At 43.6% G+C, this 20,478-nt stretch overlaps 2 protein-coding genes and 1 long non-coding RNA gene across 5 annotated transcripts; 2 read left to right on the forward strand and 1 right to left on the reverse strand.

Moving 5' to 3' along the window:
* The first annotated feature begins 3,624 nt into the window (after positions 1-3,624).
* LOC108936446 (uncharacterized) lies at positions 3,625-9,549 on the forward strand. 3 transcript variants are annotated; one of them, XM_018755802.1, is made up of 7 exons: positions 3,625-3,686; positions 6,114-6,309; positions 6,710-6,802; positions 6,961-7,146; positions 7,250-7,359; positions 8,859-9,046; positions 9,228-9,549. In XM_018755802.1, the coding sequence occupies exons 1-7, from the start codon at positions 3,679-3,681 to the stop codon at positions 9,419-9,421; spliced, it is 975 nt and encodes a 324-aa protein (XP_018611318.1). In that variant the 5' UTR covers positions 3,625-3,678; the 3' UTR covers positions 9,422-9,549. The 3 variants fall into 3 exon arrangements, with proteins under 3 accessions (XP_018611318.1, XP_018611319.1, XP_018611317.1); XM_018755803.2 differs by lacking the exon at positions 3,625-3,686 and adding an exon at positions 5,519-5,942; XM_018755801.1 differs by lacking the exon at positions 3,625-3,686 and having other exon boundaries at positions 5,972-6,309.
* Positions 9,550-9,776: 227 nt separating this feature from the next.
* LOC108936464 (uncharacterized) lies at positions 9,777-15,873 on the forward strand. Its single transcript, XM_018755827.2, has 15 exons — positions 9,777-9,904; positions 10,507-10,626; positions 11,136-11,247; positions 11,428-11,545; positions 11,659-11,664; positions 11,941-12,128; positions 12,729-12,872; positions 12,974-13,088; positions 13,191-13,393; positions 13,564-13,761; positions 14,237-14,425; positions 14,587-14,730; positions 14,824-14,928; positions 15,297-15,388; positions 15,659-15,873. The coding sequence occupies exons 2-15, from the start codon at positions 10,559-10,561 to the stop codon at positions 15,735-15,737; spliced, it is 1,761 nt and encodes a 586-aa protein (XP_018611343.2). The 5' UTR covers positions 9,777-9,904; positions 10,507-10,558; the 3' UTR covers positions 15,738-15,873.
* A 1,535-nt stretch (positions 15,874-17,408) lies between these two features.
* LOC108936478 (uncharacterized) lies at positions 17,409-19,394 on the reverse strand. Its single transcript, XR_001966269.1, has 3 exons — positions 19,360-19,394; positions 18,788-18,844; positions 17,409-17,834 (listed from the first exon to the last, which is right to left on the reverse strand). It is a non-coding gene; the product is annotated as an uncharacterized LOC108936478 (long non-coding RNA).
* Between the last annotated feature and the right edge of the window lie 1,084 nt (positions 19,395-20,478).

A 20,478-nucleotide genomic window follows, 5' to 3' on the forward strand; every position in this document is an offset into this window, starting at 1 on the left:
AGTGCTAGTAAAGACAACTGAATTGCACCTCGGCCCGGCGTAAGGCAGCTCTACTGAATATGATGCCAATAAATATAACAATGTTTTGAACAGCGTCGCAGCCTTTTCAAGGTCTAGTATCTCGGAGCAGTTTTATTGAAATTTACACTTTGTCGACGTTTAGGGTTAGGGTCACAATGCGAGTCTCTTGGGCTCCAAACACAAGGATCATCTTGTCTTTGTTATCTCATATAACTGCCCTTTAATTCCTTGTGGAAACAGTGCTGAATCAGATGGCACTGATTAGTAGAATATTGGTATTAAAATGTTTCTTTAAAATGTATCTAAATAACAATCATTCATGAGTGTTTTTAGCCCTGATTTCGGGATCTAATAATGAAGATAGCATGAAGAAGTGCATTAGCGATTTGCCATCCTTCTTGCCAGTCACTTTATTTGTGAGTGATCCAAGCGTGCACCCTTCTCTCATTCTCTGTAGCATTTTGCCAGGTCTGGCGCGTGCCTCCAGACGAAGGCAGGCCACTAGTCGAGACCTCCATCACTTTGCATGCCGCTGCTCGAAAGGGCATCCCAGCCCACAAGCGGCTCATAATGATTTAATCAGTTTTTTTTTCTTCCGAAACACTGGCATTAAATATTGAAATGTCTTACAAAATGAGTTATACAAAGGTTTTGGCAGTGACGTATCTGAAAAATTACCCACTTGATTTATTACCTAATAAAGAATTATGAAAAGCCCAGATGGAGACAGAACACCGCATCCGAGAAGCAGTCTGTTGACAGGCCGGGAAAAAAAGACACCAGGGGAAAGGACAGGACTCCTTCCTAAGCCAAACGTTGTACATTAGTGAATGGTGTTTGCTTCTAATGACATTTTGGGCCCTACACTGTCCTTACTTCCTTGTATAGCTGGGGAGTTGTAGTGTAGGGGTTAGAGCTGCTGCCTTTGGATCCACAGGTTCAATCCCCCTCCAGTTGTAGTACACTTGAGCAAGGTACTTACCCTAAATTTCTCCGGTAAAATTACCTTCCTGTATGAAGGGGTAGATAGCAGTAAGTAGCTTAGCATTCTAAGTTGCTTTGGAGAAAAGCACCACCTAAATAAATATTGTAAGGCATCTGGAATTGGATGTGATATGAACTCTTTGTTCTCTTTGCAGAGTATGGTTGGGACTCCTCAAGGAAATGTGACTATGACCCAGTGAGTTACACTAAACATGCCATTGGACGAGTAAGATGTATGGGTGTGTTGAATGCATGTGCTGTGTCTCCCCATTTCACAAACACTCATCTGGTTCTGGTGGAGCTCTGTGGGTTCTCAGCAATTGGAGCTAATTGTTGCTTGTTGCCTGTTCCACCCATCCACTCATCACTGATCCCCTGCCTGGCTGGCAGTGTTCCCACATTTTGCCAAACGTCTCAATCCAGGAACACTGTGCTTCACAGGCTTTCCTTCAACACAACAATATGTGACAAAATATATGACTATGTGACCTAAAAGTGAAAACTACACACACGCTGTCTGAAGCCACTTTTCCCAAGCAGGGTTGTGGCAAGCCAGAGCGCAAGGCTGGAGGGGGAGGGGACACACCCAGGACGGGACGCCAGTCCGTCGCAAGGCACCCCAAGCGGGACTCGAACCCCAGACCCACTGGAGAGCAGGACCCGGTCCAACCCACTGCACCACCGCGCCCCCCTCACATGAAAAGTATTATTACCAAAAATTGGAATTTCTCCAGAAATTTACTTACTAAGTACAAGTAACAGAGTAAATGTAATTCATTGAGCTGACACTTTTCTCCAATGTGACTTACACATTATGCTACTGACAATTAGTTACCCATTACATAGCTGAGTGATTTTAGAGGAGCAATTTAGGGTAAATACCTCGCTCGAGAGTACTACAGCTGGATACAGGACTTGAACTTTCAACCAGTGGATCCGAAGGTAACAGCTCTAACCACTAGGGTACCAGCCGTCCCATTACTACTCCCTCCGTGCCCTTCGCTGACAGGTAAAAGAGTAAACGGCAGGGTCACCACATGTAGATCGAATGATGGGACTGCCCTCAGGCCCTTAGTAACTGCTGTTACACAGGTCTGACTCAAGAAACACTTCAGGACCCCCATCTGTATTGTACTAAATCAATTTCGACTAATTTTGCTCTGTTTGGGATAGATTCGGAAAAAAGTCAAAAGTGCATCACTAAGGAGATTCTCATTTGTGACATAGTGTTCAAATGGAGACGAATGGCACAGGGTTATTATATCAGTTTCTCCCTAATCTGATTCTGACCCGAACAAACATTAATGGCACGGAAAACTATAGTTATTAGCAGCAGAACAGGAATTGGCATGTAGATCTGCTTTTGTGTTTTTGTCGTTTTTAAATGTAATTGCATTTCAAGTTAAATGATAAGCAAGAAATGATTTTAATATATACTTTCCAGTTGACTAAGGAAGAAGCTCAATGATGGTAAGTTTATTGGCATTACATAGACTGGTAGATAAACAGATGAGCATAATGATGCAAAATACATATCATGCTTTTCATTTTCATGATTTGTTTAAATTTAATGGAATCTGCGCAGTGATATTTATTGATGTCTTAAATATATTAACTCGGGAAACAATTTAAGAACTACTATAAAATTTTCAGGAGGGGTGGCGCAGCGGGTTTGGCCAGGACCTGGCATGTGGTGGGTCTGGGGTTCAAGTCTTGCTTAGGGTGCCTTGCGATGGACTGGCATCCTGTCCTGGGCATGTCCCCTCCCCCTCCAGCCTTGCACCCTGTGTTGCCAGGTCAGGCTCTGGTTTGCCACAACCCCACTTGGGATAAGCAGTTATAGACATTGTGTGTGTGTACTAGGGGGTGCGGTGGCGCAGTGGGTTGGACCGCAGTCCTGCTCTCCGGTGGGCCTGGGGTTCAAGTCCTGCTTGGGGTGCCTTGCGGCGGACTGGCGTCCCGTCCTGGGTGTGTCCCCTTCCCCCTCTGGCCTTACGCCCTGTGTTGCCGGGTAGGCTCCGGTTCCCCGTGACCCCGTAAGGGACAAGCGGTTCTGAAAATGTGTGTGTGTGTGTGTGTGTGTGTGTGTGTGTGTGTGTACTATTGTGGGAGTAGTGATTTAAACCCAGGAGTCTTTGTTTCAGGCAAGATTAACTGAAAAAACAAATTCCAGCTAGTATTTAACCTAAGTTATTAACCACTGTGAGTCATGTTGATTTTTATATATTCTGAGTACGTGATATTAATAATATATTTTGAGTAACACACTTCTTCATTAATGCGTTGTCATTTAAAGAGGTCCTGCAGGCTCGGAGAAAAGCGCGAAATTATTTCTTGACCTTTTCTTACTGTATTAGCGGACCGGGTGAAAATGATTAATCTTCACGACTCAAACAATGTATGTCTCTGCTACCTTCACAATTCAGGGTAAACCCAGATTTTTCCCTTGTCCCTGACGGCTCTTCTTTTGAGGTGGAGTAGGACTCTGAAGCGCAGGTCCGGAAAGAACGCACACAGCTGACTTCACACTAACCGTCTGCAGTGTGTTTGGTGCTCTGATTTATGGATTGGTTTATATAGCCAAGGTCCAGGGAGCACAAGGGAGTCCCTAAGGCTGCACGAGTAAATTACCCTCTTATTCATTACTAGTCCACAGTCCTGCTGATCTTCCTCATGTACTGGTAACTGCTGCCTCTGCTGCCTCCTTAATTGTTTATTTTTTTTCTTTTCAATTTTAATAATCTTTCTTACTCTTAGTTGAGCAGCTGTGGCTGTTTTTACACTCCGAGAGCAAGAATTTGTAAGGTTTTCTCAAACGGTTTTTGGGTTTCTTCATAATGTAAATGGGAAATTATATCTTCCTCATATATATAAGACTAAAGAAACAAGAAAAGAATTAAGGTTCGCTACAGAAATTAACTGGGTGTCACTAAGATATATTTGCGCCATTAATTCATCCTGGAATGCTGTTTTCCACAACCAGGGAGTTTAGTGGGAATTAATGACATGCAGTGTTTCATGGGCAGTTGAGTAGAAATGCGTCTCACCATGAAACATTGCGTCGTCGGTAATGAAGGGTGGCATTTTCCGAGCACAGGGACAGGAAGTTTTTTTATCCGTCACATAAAAATACCTGACATGCATTGCTATAAGCAGAAGCTGTTCGGACCGATAAATAATCCAGTTATCATAATAGTTCATTATTCATTCTCCATTCGGTTCCTGTCTCTGTAATATGCTCTGCATTAATGAGGATCCCGGCAAAAGCGCAATACACAAGACAACATTATTGCGTTCCTATTACAAATTTCACAATAAGTCTAAAACTATTGTGATTCTGATTGCCGGCCAAGTACTTACCCTGAATTACTCCAGTAAGAATGCTGTGCTGTATGAAAGAGTCAATCATTTTAAAGTTGATAATCTAACATTATGAGTCACCCTGGGACATGGTGTCAGCTAAATGATGGTGAATAATAATAGTTTTTCACCAGCTTCTGAGCCATATTGCTCTGTGCAGCATGTATATCCAATTTATTGAAATGTCATTACATGGAGTACAGTACTGTACAGTACAGTACAGTACGTGGTTATAATGCCCTCTTGTGGTGCCCTAAAATTTTAATGATGCTCTCAGTTAATAAGTGTTTCGTATTAAATGTGCAATGAGACACTAAGGAGACGCACACTAAAACATTGTGTATTTACTTTGTGAGATAATAATACATTACATGTACATGCATGAAGGGCTAAGAACATCACCTCATATAATTAATTAATTAATATATAAAGGGCCAATTTTCACAGATTAAGCTCGGTATTAGTCTAAAAAAGTTAGACTTTAGTGAATAATCCAAATTGGGAGGAAAAAAAAAATAGTTAGTCCAAGACTTGCCTTCATCTCCATCTTTAAGTCTGGCTCATTGTATTAACACGCATGCTCTTCCAGCGCACTGTAATTTAAGATGTGTGTTGTCACGGTGATCGACGTAAATGTGCCAGGTGCATTCATAATTCAGCCGCAAGAGCCACGAGCCTGAAGGTAAGATGTTTGTCGTTTTCCTTTTCTTATGCCCTCAATAGAGCTTTAATAAGCATTTCTTGGACTGCATGCCTTCGTGCTTTACGTAGTTACATCCAAGAAATGTATTTACTTATTTTATGGCGCCAGAAATAAAAAGAAAAAACATCTGAACATTAAAAATACTGCAGGAATCTATAGAAAATTCCAAAATGCAAATAAAATAAATTAATTAAATTACTGGCAAACTAACTATGCATATGCAAGCGTGTGCGCTTACGTATATAAACAGAGGGAAAAAGAAAGATTAATAGAATGTATATTTTACTTCAAGATGAGGGAGACGGTGGTTATGATGAATGATTGGTGTTAATGGAACATGTGCTCTTAGGTTCAGCAGAGGTTTACATTTATCTGATGCTTTTCTACAAAAATAACTTACAATTCTTTGCCCATTTATACAGCTGGGTACTTTACAGGAACAATTCTGGCAAAGTATCCTGCTCAGAGGCAGTAAAGCTGGGGGTGGGATTTAACCCTGCAACCTGTGAGTCCACAGACAGCAGATCTAACCACTGTGCTCCCAGCTGCCTCTATGTTCATGCGGTGGTACTTGGTATGAAAACATCTCTGTTTTATTACCGCAGTGTTTTTTGTGGTGTAGTTAGTCAAAGGTTTTCCGTGCCTTTACAAGCGCTGGGCGGCAACGGGATCGCCGACCGACTCTGAGCGAGCGGCTGATGCAACGGGCAGACACATCTCGAAACCACCCGAGAAACCGCACTCCTTCGCACGTGGCCCGAGGTTACCTTCCCGTGCCTGGAGACGTTCCCATCAGAGATGTTCTCATCAGACACCTTGTTTCATCAGCTCAGCATCACTTTCCACGTGCTTGTGATGATGGCCTGAGATGAAGGTGTGAGCGTCAGCGGCGTGCGGGTGTAGGGGGTCTCTAAGTTCGAACCCTAGATTCAAACCCTTTCTGCTCAGACCCGATGAGCGCTCCGAGTCATTTCATTTGAGTTTCCCTACAGATGATATTCCGTCTTCTGCTCCACTGTGACTGCGAAGCTCTTCGTGTCCGCAGGAACCGAATGCAGCCCGCGTGTGTGCATCGTCTCTGTCCTGGGGGGGCGGCGCCGGAGATGGAGCGCAGCGCTCTGCTCGACGCCTCGGGTGTGTCGCCGGATGAGGAACTGTCCGTAAAAGACGTCCGCCGTGTTTTCCACAAGGTGCTTCACGTGTCCGTGAGCCCACGGGATGTGGAGAAAGCCATCAGAAAGGTGGTGACTCGTCTCAGGTGTTTCCTTCTTCGCCTTCACTCTTTTATCTTTTGAGTGAATCACCATGCCAGTTAATTTTATTTTAATTTTTTAAATATTTTCAGTTGGCTTTATGAAAAGCACACGGTCACAACACGACACAGGTAGAGGCACTACATCGAGAAACTGCCAGTATGTCCCCATACATAGAGCGAGGGCTCAGGGTCAAAAGGTTAAAGAATATCACAGGTATGATCATGCGATTCAAATGTCCCTTTTTCCAGTGGGAGAGATGCAAACGTTTCAGTCGTCCACATTTACATACAGAGGGAATTCCAGGTGTCGACCACAGTTGATGTTTTAAACTGGAATGATTTTAATGTATAAGTTCCATCTTCTATTCATTTTTTTCTTGCTGCAGGTAACTGGGGACACCCACGGCCCTGTTTGCGGCGCGGGGAAGCTGCTGGACGTCCTTGCCGAGATTGAGAATGAGCGTGTCACCAGCGAGGAGGTAAATATTTTCCCAAAAGGTGTGCTCGCTAAGCTCATTTTGGAGGGAAATAACTCAATTAACCTTGAACTGTACCAGGAACCCACTTTTTCCATCCCAAAGGCCAGAGCTTGTTCTGATGCTGCTTTCATAAGCATACGTTGCCGTATTTCACACAGCTCTACTGGGATTTCCAAATGCTAAATGCTGGGAGGCTTCGAACGCTGGAACATTTGTATGCAAAGGATATAAAGCTCTCAGTCAGGAGCTTTTCGCCCACAATGCCTTGGAGCTCCCCATGCCTTCATGACCAAAGGCAGAAAAATCAAGAAGCTCGGACGCGAAGCCTTTCCCAAGAACGTACGGTTAGTGCAGCTCAGTCTTTCCCCCCATATTTATGTAATGTAATATTTATGCTCATGCAGACACCTCCCAACACATCCTATCATTTTCTTTTTTCATTTCCAGCACGGTGAAGAAGATCTCTTGTTGGGCGTAAGTGGACTGCAGGGGGAGCGACTAAAGAAGAGGTTCTACGCGCGGAGGCTTAAGAAAGATGTGAGGAGGCTGTGCAACAGGTAAATTACAGCAGGCAGTAATGATGGGGCCCAAAGACTGTCTCGAGTCTCAAATACTCGCATATATAAAATATATAAACAATGTACACAGATGGTGCTTCTGAGTTTTTGTTTTCTCTCTTTTTTTGTTGCTGCAGACATGTATTTGGATTTTTTTTTTTTTTTTTTTTTTTTTTTTAAAAAAAAGGGTATTCCTTTCTAAATTGAGCAATTTCATTTCATTTCATCTGCAGGCACGGATATTCTGAAAATCATTTTATTTTCAGCAAAGGCAGGCAGCAACGGTTTTGAAAAGACTGATTATGGACATATTCCCCATCTTGTTCTCCTTTCAGAATGAAAAGGGAAATAAGCAGAAGTTTATCCCATTTGGTGTCCGTGCACAAGGAAAATGTTCCCGCTCAGGATCAGTTTCTCTAAATCCGGCTTGCTGACATTAATGCTCAAAATTCCATTGAATTAATCATGTGCGGTTTTTGTCTCTGACGAGAATAAAACAATTCTTGAGCTTCAGTATAAAAATCCCGCTGCTACTGTTCACCATGGGTAAAACAGAAAATCAACCAAGAAAAATGCATAATCACATTTATTCATGTAGCAGACACTTTTCTTCAAAGCAACGTACATCTCTGAGAAAAATACAAAGAGTGCATTACATCAAGAGAAGGAGAGATCTGGATGCAGACATGGGTTTCTAGGGTACAGTTAATTTGTCATATACCACAGTATAAGTCAGTATATATGACATGTGTAGCTGCATAATGGCTTTTCCATTATGAAAAAAAATCATTAAAAACTTTTAAATATAAACACGTACACGTTTATGAAGCACTTACGAGATCAAGGGAAAAGTGGGTCCGAAAGAGGTGAGGTTTTAGATTATTCTTAAGTGTAGAGAGGGATTCAGCAGTTCTGAGTGAGAAGGGGGAGGTCATTCCACCAGTTCGGAGCCAGAACCGAAAAACTCTGTGCTTTTGATTTTGGACCTCTAGTGTGTGGGACCACCAAGCAGGAAACTTGTAATTGTTTTGCATATGCAGATTAATAGCAGCTACATGCAATATTTTGTATGGCTGAATAGAGATTTGAGATGCAATGGAAATCTGGACTACGGCTGCATGCAGATTTAAGGATGTCATGCCTTCAGACGTGAGAAGAAACCTTCTTCATAAATTTACACTTGAGCACAACCTGCCCTTGGAAGAAAAACAAGAACCCTTAACAAACACAGAGCTCAATGAACCGCAGTACTGACCGAACATAAATTTACTGTTTGTGAAAAAGGCCAAATATGTTGCCCTAGACATTTTTTCCTTACAAATTTTTCCAGATTTTTTTCTGTGACTGGCTCTATTTCTTCCCTCTATTCATCCTATTGTGGTCATTATAAAATCATGAAATCAAATACAGATCAAGATATACTGTAGGTTTACACCACCGTTTGACATTGACCACAAAGACAGGAATATGCTAAAGCCGTTCTTCTTACTACGCTTCAGGCTGTCAAAGGCTGGATTGCACGTTGTCCTGCCGTCACTGTGCAGCAGCGCTGAGGGTCCTGCAGGAGCACAAGGCATCAAAACTGGGGAAACGGTACCATCCGATGCTGACATGTTTCAGGATGTGGAGGATAAATATGACACCTTGCGACGCAAACTCTGCAGAGAGATGCTCCAGCAGCACCACGGTGATGCAGAAATGCGCAATCTCTGAACGAATCCTTATTTTCACTTCTAGCGAAAGGAAAAGATAGTTATCAGAGATCGGTGGAAATAAATATCAGTGGAAACACAAAGTTTCAAGCTGTCATATGCTCAGTAATAATATTGACATACTATACACACTTTCTTTGCTGTGTACCCGCACAGGCAAGGGCTCCTGGGAGGCCCTGTTGCCGTGGCAGCAGGAGGAGAGAGAGGATGCGCTGGAAGCTTTAGCAGAGGATGCCCTGTGTAGCGCGGACCCCCTCTCTCTGTGCGAGCTACCTGGGGCTTTTCGCCTCTACAGGTGTCAAGGCCCTAATGGAAGTGTGTTGTACCTGCTCTGTGGAACACTGGTCTAATTCCAGGCCACTTTTCCTCTTTGTCGGAGTGAAGCACTTTGGCACCGAAAAGCAACATTCCCACTTGCGCTGTTTTCTTCCCTCTAGGAAACTCATTTGACATTCTCCTTCACTCTGCAAATAGCCCCCCCCCCGCCATCTTAAACTGGCAAAAATCCCCCAAAATCAGATTTTTAGGATCAGCTCTCAGTATATGGCTCTTTATAAATCAGTTTCTATGTTAATGTGTTAAAGTACGAGACCCTGGAGTGTTACCAGTTTTAGTCTCAACACTCCAGTAGATAGCCCGCAGTGTCTGTTGGCTACCTTTCTTTGGTTTAATCAGACCTTTTCGACTGACAGGAGTTCAGACCAAGTGGTTCTGAGGAGCTGTCCCGAGCAGATTGACAGCAGCATCACGGTATGGACAGCAGCCTTCTCCCTCAAAGAGCTGCACGACAGCCATCAGCTGGAAAAGAGGACTCTGGCGTCTCTCGCAAAGAGGTAAACGTCACTGCCTCGAGTGGTAAGAACGTGAGAGCCCGGGACCATGGGAAGCCTGCGGTGATGTCCAGTAATGAAGAGACAGAGGACACTGCCTCTCTATTGCAAAACCTCAGTATTAATAAGTCTCATACCTTAGATCGTTTTAAAAAGCGGTCTACCTGCTCTTGAAAAAATATGCTTTTGAGGAGCAAATCTATTGTTTCCGATTTGAGGAACTAAAAAAAATCCTTGGCTTTCCAATGACCAAAAAAGGCATTGTCTTTTAACATGCTGCGAATGGTGACCATCTAAAGAGTCGAAATATTATCTTCACCTCTGCTTTTCTGTGGAGGCCAACAGCTTGTATGGATGGCGTGAATCCTGGACGTTGCTCCGGGCTCCTCTAATGAAACATTGAACAGGTTCCTTCACCGCAGTGGAACTCCCTGGACCTGCATCCTGCATAAAGTCACTTTGGGGGCTGTCATAACTAATTCAAGAGTGGCGAAACCCCGGTGTTCGCCGGTTGAGGGGTTACGGGAGGTGACTGAAATCGGTCGTGGTTTATTATTGATGGCTCTCTCAAGGTTGATCTTGCCTCTTGTCCTCTGGCACTGGAGCCTGGATGTGACAGGACTGCGGCTGCTGTCGCTGTACGTGAAGGTAGCTGTGATGAAGGCGAGGAGAGAGGAACCCTTTCATGTGGCCATGCTGGCTTCCAGCCAGGCTTGGGAAGAGTGGTGAGTTTCCGTATTTCCCCTTATAGCTGAAAGCACTTCTCATTTGTTTCCATTATTGTAATGAATCATCAGCAACATATTAAGGCACAGTAGGTAGCACAGAGTGTAAGGGTTAGACTTAGAGTATTAGGAACCCTAATAATAGCCTTAACCCTAAGCCTCTAACCCTAACCTTAGTCCTAATACTCTAACACTCTAAATCGAACTGTAAGGGTTAGGGTTACTGTTACATCCGTTTCAGGTGATCTGTGATTCTAAATTGCATTTGGTGCGTGTGAATGAGTGTGTTACATTATGTTGTATGGATGGGCACATTTTAAGTCACCTTGGACAAAGTCATCAGCTACGTATAAAGTAATAATTAAGAAGGTACCAGTGCTGGGTGTCCTGTAATGTAAATGATGTGTATCGGTACATGAGCTAAAGAAGAGCATTCAGATCAAAGATAAGTGCTTCTTCTTTACTGAACTGTGTTTTCACTCTGTGTACTTTTGGATTCCCTTCCCTAGGCCTGAGGTTGGAGTCCTTTGGAACAAAGACTTGGCCAAGCTCTTGTTGGCTGAAGAGAGTTCCTTGACCGCTTACAGGGATGCGTCCGAGCCGCCCACCTGCCCGCAGGAGGTACAGAAAATGAACCGAGCTGCGTTTCAGATGCCTGCTGCAACTCGGCCATATTCTCAGTGCATATTCTGTATGGATTCAGCGAAGGAGTCGACACAGAATCCATAATAGCCGTTCCAGTGAAGGCAAACACAAAACGAATGACGCGCTTTCTTCTTCCTGACCTGTGTCGTGTCCTAGCAGGCAGTGCTGCAGTGTCTCTTGCTTCGCCAGGAAAGGGAGAGGAGGTATCTGATGGGAATTCTGCACAGTCTGACCTTAGAGGAGCTGATGGATCAGGGAGGACAGAATTTGACAGGTATGGCCATGCATCTTCACATTATCAACACTTTTTTCCAAAGGGACTTACAGTGTTAATCTACTTACATTTATTTACCCATTTCTACAGTTGGGCAATTTTTACTGTATCAGTTCAGGGTAGGTACCTTGATCAAGGCTACTACAGCAGAAGGTGAGATTCAAACCTGGGTCCTGTGAGTCCGGAGGCAGCAGCATGAACTACTGAGGCAGTTGGGGTCGTCATAACCAAGCTCTAGTGCTGAATTTACCTACGTCTTCAGAATCTACCTCCGTGGTCACAACTGAAGCATTAGAGGAGCAAAGAGCTTTTGCACGTATGGTTTATTGTTTTTTTTTTCCTCTTGTCCACCTGAACTTTTCATGGTTCCTACCTGTTATCATGGCTCTTTTTAGAGTGCACCCAATCACGGCTGGCTGCTCTGAGGAAACCGTGTGTTTCACGGCTGAGGGACACGAGGGTGATACTCGAGGGCACGTCTGGACTGCCATCCTGGAGCAATTCTGCTCTCTGCTTACTGACTCACCTAATGGAGCTGCAGGACCGGGAGGTTAGGGTTGCCCTGGGGGACCTGCTGCACACGGTGAGTCACTACTTGCCCCTTCATCGCTCGATACTGTGAGAGGCACCAGGAGCTGAGCATGACTCACCCTTTCCCCTCAAGGAGTCTTTTGAAAGAGTAAACCTTGATGATTCTGGCTCCTTTGGTTTAACAGAAAAGCTTAACCACTGCAGCCTTGCTCTTGCAATGGGATCATGACCATCAGCCTGGGAAACCCCACATGCACTGAGATAGCCTGTAGTTGGAAAGGTTTTTGACCATATATAAGAATAATTCTTTGCTGAATATCACGTGTTTGTGATTCAGGAATTCCACAGGGTGTTCACTATACCAGTTTGTGTTTCAGCTCTTCAAAACTCAGTCTTGAATGGGACTTGGAATGTATTTTATAGTTCAGATCATAGTAAACAAAACGTGCTGAATTAAACTGAATACAAGAATAAGTACAAGCAATAATTAAGATTTAATCTTCAAATGTGTTCCTTATGGTCCACAGTTTCTTACCACTGATATGGATGGATGGATGGATGCAATGAATTACATTGCTAGGTTACACTTTCTACAAGTTAATGTATCATTTGCACAAACTAATATTCTATTTTCCTATTTAATCATAACCAGGAAAACATAAAAGCCCTTCGAAAAAAATATGAGACTGAGTTGGAGGACCAGAAATTTATCAGTTTGTATCAGCTTTTGCTTGCTGATCCTGGGCCCAAGACACCTGCTGATGACAATAATTGTGGAGCGTCCTCCACATCCAAGGAAAGTAAAGTCTTGTTTGAAGGTGTTTTCTGGTGATTGCCGAGGCTCCATGCTTCCGCAAGGGCTTCATGTTGACCATATCTTGTCTGCTGTCCTCGCAGGCTACAGAAGAGGATCCTGCAGTGAAGCTCCATGATGTTAAAGTTTCCAGCCCTGCAAGTCAACAGACCCTTGGGAATAACGGAGGAGACCAGGAGGACATACCATCAATTAGGAGTGAGAGAAGAGGCTTCAATTTTGGTAACTAGTTTGGAAAAAACAAAGGAACACTCGTAGGAATCAGATTTTACTAATGTGGCTCTATCATTTGTCTCGTAGCACTCGGAAACACCGACGCTCCGGAAGTTCTCTATCTAGATGTTCTATGTGCATCTGCCAATAGTACGGCACTTGAGGGAGATAAAATGAGCAGTGAAGAAGAAGAGACAACCTTTGGTTGTGTTCCCATCAGCCTGGAGAAACAAGGATCTTTGATTGCAGTGGCCTGGAGCCAGACGGGCCAGGAGACCGGTACCTCAGAGGTACAAGCTAAGAGTGAGAGGGGTACAGCTCTGTGGGTTCTGTCTAGTGGATGCAAAAGTAATACCACTTCCAGGAACCCACCTTTCCTTCTTATATACACCTGCTTCATATTCATTGGCTCTTACACTTACAGATTGCCCTTCATCAACCACATGACTCTGCTTTGCAGGTACCTGCTGATATCATAGCGAAAAGTGAAACAGATCATCGTCCTGAACAGCTGGACACCAACGCTGACCAGGACACGAGCAGAGCACATGAAGACAGAGCCCTAGAGGCATCCTTAAACGGTGTTTTATTGCAAGACAGCCTCCAAGATGGGTGTTTTCAGGAACCTCCTGTTCAGGATGACATTGGCAGTAGTGAAGTAAGACTAGCCAATGCGCTGTACTCATGCCATCTGCATTTTTTTTATTTTAAACCTTGCTAGATTTGTTTTGGTAATGATTCTGCGCCGAAAATTATACCTGTAGCCTATAATCCAATGTGGACAGTGTATTAACTCAGAACGAGGTGAGCTGAAAACATGCAGAGTTGACAACGATTAAAACCCCCGATGAAAAAACAAACAATTTTTGTGCATTGCCATAAATTCTTTTTTTTCACTATAGCCACTATAATGACTTTTGTCACTAAGTAAAAAAAATTGAATGGAGGGGTACCAAAAACAAACGGGTATCAAAAGTTTTTGAGGATGAGCTGCTGATGTTTGAAATGACATTATCCAAAAACAACCTGACTGGTTGCTGTTTTTATTATAGACAAATTTCCATATGACTTCAACTGATTTTTCCGGATGCAACATTAAAGCTATGACTGATTTTGTTCCTCTACTCCTTTAGTTTCCTGCTGAGGCTCTCGTGACTCTTGAAGCTAAAGTGATACTTGGCACTGAGGACAACTTCAACCATAGTGCTGAGAATAGACTCAAACGGTCAGAGCCTCAAGATCAGCCCGTCCTTGACGGACATGGTGAAAAGGTGGAAAATATCCAGCAAAGGCCCGTTAAAGACGCTACCAGCAATACAGAAGTGAGATTTTACCTTGCTTATGACCGAAAAGGTTGTAAAGGTCACAATAATAACACAGAGTCAAAAAAAGCCTGGGTGTTAAGAAGTTTGAAGAACTGCTTTGCTGTGATCCTGAACCCAACTGTTTACGGTGGTTGAATTTTGGTGCTGGTCCCTCGCAGACAGGAGCCAAGTGCATCCACAGAGAAATGACGGTAGTGCACATTTCGGAGATGGAGAGGGAGGAGACCATGAAAAGTCTAGTGGACATGCAGAGGAAGGTTGAGAGCATGTATCAGAGAGACAAGGAAAGACAAATGCTGCGGGTGAGTCTTTCAAGGAAATATATCCGATGTGCCGTTTCCCCATGTTGTCAACCAAGAGTCATCATTTCCTCTCCTTCTTCTTCCCAACCCAAGTTTCAGGAGCGTCTGTCCATAGTCCAAAGCAGGAAGTCTGATGAAGACCTCCTGGGTCACAAACAAAGGGATGGTCTAAAGCACCTCACCGAAAACCTCAAAAAGGCAAGTGCTGCTCACCGGGACCATTGTGTGGTATAGACGTCTGCCAGCAGTAGCGGTCCTAAATCATGGATCTCAGGGGCAAATGCCTTCTGGGTATTTGCGTCAGCCATGCACAATACCAGTAGTAGAGTTCTGCAAGTAGCTAACAGAACAGCTCATCTGTTGGACCGCTGTGGCTACCTTATGAGGTCAGTACAGGTGATGTTGACATGAATGGACCAAAACCCACAGGACATGTGCCAGTGGAGCCCATCTCTGGGCAAGGTGTGTACCGTGTTAGTGAGTCATGAAGGGGGCAGGACTGCAGGGAGAGAGGACGCGGGACGCGGGACACGTGATGTGGACTGACTTAGGCCTCTGTGATTCAGGAGGATAGAAACCGGCAGAAAACGCTGGTTAAAGAGAAACTGGAAGAGCTGAGGCGAGAGCGTTCGTACATCATGCAGTCTAAAAGAGACAGGTAACGTGACATTTTCCACCACTGCAAAATGTCCACCAAATCCAAACTTTGACTGCCCTGTTCCCAGACCTCAGGGGCTTTAGCTCGGCGGCCAAAGTTTTCATTTGGTCTAGCAGTTAGTCTGCAAAATAGAGGGAATGCACTTTGTGTTCACGTCCGTACAACTTTGAAGGCTTGTGAGAACGTCACGTTATTCAGATTTGTACGTTTTGGATTAGTTATTTCAATGAGTGGGAGATCTGAAATACAATTCATGTTCTTCTCTTGCAGAAATACAGCTGGTTTTAAGGAGCTTCTTGCACCGGTGGTTATAAAAACGACGGGAGTTGAAAGAAGTTGTTTACAGTGACACAATCCATTATATTATTACAACATATAATAATGTATATGATATACATACTATTATAATAACTTAATAACATGGTTATATACACACACACACATTTTCTGAACCGCTTGTCCCATACAGGGTCGCAGGAGCCTACCCGGCGACACAGGGCGTAAGGCCGGAGGGGACACACCCAGGACGGGACGCCAGTCCGCCGCAAGGCACCCCAAGCGGGACTCGAACCCTAGACCCACCAGAGAGCAGGACCTGGTCCAACCCACTGCGCCACTGCGCCAACATGGTTATAGTATGATAATATTATAGCATGTATAATATAATCATATTATATTATTATAATATATCATAATACATGATATATTATACACATATCATGTTTATCAAGAGCAAAACTTTACAATGTATGACCTGTTCCAAAACTTTCCTCTGTGAAACAAGCCCTTTTAACTCCAAAAAAACTGAATATTATAGTTGATCAGTGGGTTAGCAACTTGACAATGCTGGCACTGGGGTACCAAAAATATTAATAATACTACTTTGTGGAGTTATACACAGATATTGTGGGAGAAATTAGGGTTGCTTGAACACTGGGGGGTAACCCTCCCATTATGGCTATACATTTGTAAATGAAGAAAACAACAGCCTGGTTTTGGTGATTATTATTAGTTATTATTTATAATTAGTTATTATATTTGTGGGTGAAGGAGGCGCAGGGGTGCGGTGGCACAGCAGCCTTGGCCGGGTCCCGCTTCCTGCCGGGTCTGGGGTTCGAGTCGTGCTTGGGGTGCCTTCCAACAGACCGGTGTCCCGTCCTGGGTGTGCCCCCTCCCCCCAGCCTTGTGCCCTGTGTTGCCGGGTTAGGCTCCGGTTTGCCGTGACCCCGCTCGGGACAAGCAGTGTCAGCTAGAGTGAGTGTGTGTGTGTGTGTGTGTGTGTGTGTGAGTGATTAATGGGTGTAGTTTCCGGCCGTCTTCCTGAGACTTCGTCTACGCTCTTTAATTTTCTTTGGTCACATTTCATTTTTGAATGATATTATCTGAGTCTAGTCTTTCAACATCATTAAACTAAATACCTTTCACGACTTTTTCTGTCATATATCATGGCAAGCTGCTCGGGACAAGGTCCTGTCCTCACATTCAGAACTGTAAATTAAAACACCTGACTTCTATTAGCCCATAACAACACATTTAGATAGGGAAATCATGGCTATCTTTCCTAAATGAAATATATTTTAATCCAAATATCTAAAGATTGTGAAGCAAAAATGAGAATATTTTTATATCTAGAGAATTTAACATGAGGAAATTCAATATCCGCTGAAAGCCCGGGCGTCCTGATCACGACTCATTGCAGGTAAATGATATTTAAGCTCAAATATATGGAACAGCTGCAGTCCGCTGTCTTTTTCGTCCCTGACATTTTTCCAGTTCAGCTCTTTCTGCACCTGCATAATGTCGTTTGCTTTTCTCCAAAATTCTCGTCTTACATTCTGGGACCCATGTTTCTTTTTCTTTTTTTTCTTTTCTCACACCTAGACCTCTTAGATGGATTTTCATTTTCCCAAGAGGAAATAGTGTATGTAGAAAACCTTCTTTATAGCCCAGTTCAACCGAAGTGCAATCGTCAACACCGTAATGATCCATATTGCTATTTATTCAGCGTTTAGTTGTTTGGCTGCAGCACCAGTGTTGGCTTCAAAGCTTGTGTCTAATGTACATTAATTAAAACAAACACAATATGTACAAATCATTAGACAAGTTTCAAAATAACAGTACATGAAATACATGTAAATATAAATACATACTTAGAAGGTCTCAATATGACCGTATACTAAGGCATTAGTCAAAATCACAAAATTAAAATTGGAATTACTGAGAGTAATATAAGCCGCACCAGTAAAAGCACATCAGCACGTTTTCTTTCGGGTAGAAATAAAAGAAAAATGGCAATTCCCTCTCGTTTCATTTTTTACCAATGCCGCCCGGATCCCTGGTTCGGAAACCAGCTATTTCATCCCCCATTTGCAGTTTTGCTGCCAGCTCAGTCAGGATGCATGTCGACAACGCGCACCTCCCCACCTTCCTCCCCTGCAAGTGTAATCTGCAACAGAATGATGGAATCAGATACAGGTTGTGAATATTGAGAAACTAAAAGACCTTTCCACATATAATAAATACGTTCAAGTATATGACTATTTATATCATCAGTCGTTTGATAGCGACCAGTGGCGAGAACGTTCTCGTTCGCACAACCGCATAAATGCCTGACGCTGAAAACAACTGATCTCATAAGGAAAATTGTCTTGAAAACCGTAGTATTTATGCACAGAGCAGTAGAGCTTTGTGAAAACGCACTGAAATAAACCGCTAAGGACGATGCCAAGAATGAGTAAATAATATTTCCTGCCCAGAAATCTACAGTCTACCAATAGGTGCGTCGGTATCTGAGTATTTATTCTGTTCGTATTCCTTGTCAAGCTGCCGTGTCGGAGAAATACTATGGTGAATTTGTCCCAGTGTGGGGGTGTGGTAGCGCGGTGGCTTTGGCCAGCGTCCGCTGTGTGGCGGGCGGGTCTGGGGTTCGAGGCCTGCTTGGGGTGCCCTGCGATGGAACGGCATCCCGTCCTGGGTGCGCCCCCGCTCCCTCCAGCTTTGCGCCCTGTGTTGCCGGGTAAGGCTCTGGCTCGCTGCGACCCCGCTCGGGACAAATGGTGGTTGGAATTTGTCCCGGTTCATTTTACACTAACTGGTGCATTGTCAACCTAGCATGAAGGTATCAATCCAGTTCCGAGCATAGTTAACTTACCGCAAGGTGGAAAAATTCACCATGGTTTACAAATGCTTGTGTGAGAAAGCACATCGGCAACCCTGGCGACATCACAACCCGAAACTGCTAGTGTAAAAACACTGTAAAACCGGTCCAGTCCAGAGCACTCAAACCTATTAAACCTATTTGAGAAATCATTTTTAAAGGCAAGAACATTACAGATGAATAAGCATGAGTGCCGCAGACCAGAATACAGTAAGTGCACACTGATCATCTACTGGACTCACCGTTCCACTGCGTCCTCAGCCAGCACCTGATGCGTAAAGACTTCGGGAGACTCGTTCCTGTAAGAGATACTGTTTTTTAGCCACTTATTCCAAACTTTCCTAATCCAACAATATTAACTGAACATCCAACTCAGCACAGGTTTGTCCGCAGGTGTGCAAAGAGATGGGACCAAGTCGTTATTATATATACTATACAAAGTATGTATCACTGCAAGTCATTCTGCCTCGTGTTCAGAATAAACCATAATTTACCATTACATACCGTTCATACTCTCTTTCATGTGAACCTTGTATATCTCATTGGCAAACTCATTTCTCTTCCATTTCTCTATATTAATAAACATCTTTTTGCCATCGCTGTATTAGTGGATCGAGAGTACAGCACCATGTTGTTTTTCGTACATTTACGTTGACTTTCTTCTAGCTTATTCATTTTTCTCAAGTAAATTAAAAGAAATATGGCATTTAAATGTGTTGGTGTTAAAATTTGACACTTGGTTTTAACCAGAATTTTAAAGCATTTTAACAGCTCTGTGTACAAAAGTGCTCATCTTGACCCTTAATTTACTCACAGAGAGTCGTTGGTTACATCCCATGCGGACCCTTCGAGGTCCCTGCGTGCAGAAAAAAAGGTGTTACTTGTCACAAATCATAAAAAAAAAAAAAACCTTTAGCGGTGGAATCCTTGTTCACCAAGTTACCACCGGTTATTTCGGCTGCTCCAAGTACAGTAGAGAAGTAATTTACTCACAGATCAGTAATATTTCTCTCTGTAATATTCCATAGGGGAACTTCATGTTCTCTGTGACAAAAAAAAATCAGTTACTTGTCTCATCTCATCAAAATCTTTCTGAATAAAATACAATATTAATAATCCAGCAAAAGCGGATTTTTATTTTCTGCAAATGATATTGTACTTTTAAATAGCTGGCCTGCATCCTTTTCAGTCCTGGAGTAACGTGTGCTCATAGAACGGGTAACACCCCAGAGCGCCTGTCCTCTTACCTTGTCGCGTTGTCCATAGTGTCGAAAGGTGCGGGGAATCCGCAAGCGCAGCTCACCAGGAGCAGGCAAAAGGACCAGGTCGAATTCATTCTCATGAATGTCGTTCCTCAGCCTGAATGAAGGAAACGATGTTTCGCTACCATGAGCTTTGCAAAAGCCAACACTGTCACACTGAAGGGCGTTTTCAATTCTGCCGCCTCTTATAAGGTTGCCTCCAGGGGCACGGTGTGGGTAAAATATGTGTTATTTCGGCCGACAGCTGATAAGTGGGGAATTGTCCTCAGTAGAACGGAGAGACGCTGGGGTACAAAGAGGTTTGTCTCATTTGGTTGTTTGGTACCCTGAGAACCTGTGGAACGTCCTTGACAAACTGGCCCGGAACAATCCATCCGTTCTCTCCGAACGCACCGATCTGTCCAGCAATCTGTCCCGCTGAGCGTTCCCAACGTGATTAACGGTGTCATTTTTGTCAACATTTTTCAAACTTATCTAAGATGGGAAAAGGCTTCTTGTTCATTGCAGGGGTGCGAATCGGTCGGATGTGTTAATGTTAAGCTTTTGGGGATCGATTCTACTGCGGGACTCAATTCTGGTGCAGTGAATAGTTATGTCACCACATTGCGTTGCTGGCTGTAGTGCGACCTTGGTGGTGAAGAAAAATTGTGAAAACGTAGAAAAAGAGACAG

The sequence above is a fragment of the Scleropages formosus genome, chromosome 24 (assembly GCF_900964775.1).
Source record: "Scleropages formosus chromosome 24, fSclFor1.1, whole genome shotgun sequence".
Classification (NCBI taxonomy): Eukaryota; Metazoa; Chordata; class Actinopteri; order Osteoglossiformes; family Osteoglossidae; genus Scleropages; species Scleropages formosus.

Excerpts from the sequence above, each read along its gene's own strand:
- LOC108936446 (XM_018755801.1), top strand. The coding sequence starts at position 6,061 with ATGATATTCCGTCTTCTGCTCCACTGTGACTGCGAAGCTCTTCGTGTC. Across the intron at positions 6,310-6,709 it reads TGGAGAAAGCCATCAGAAAG|GTAACTGGGGACACCCACGG; the intron begins GTGGTGACTCGT and ends TTCTTGCTGCAG. Across the intron at positions 7,360-8,858 it reads GTGAGGAGGCTGTGCAACAG|GCTGTCAAAGGCTGGATTGC; the intron begins GTAAATTACAGC and ends ACTACGCTTCAG.
- LOC108936464 (XM_018755827.2), top strand. The coding sequence starts at position 10,559 with ATGAAGGCGAGGAGAGAGGAACCCTTTCATGTGGCCATGCTGGCTTCC. Across the intron at positions 10,627-11,135 it reads AGCCAGGCTTGGGAAGAGTG|GCCTGAGGTTGGAGTCCTTT; the intron begins GTGAGTTTCCGT and ends TCCCTTCCCTAG. Across the intron at positions 14,426-14,586 it reads ACGCTACCAGCAATACAGAA|ACAGGAGCCAAGTGCATCCA; the intron begins GTGAGATTTTAC and ends GGTCCCTCGCAG.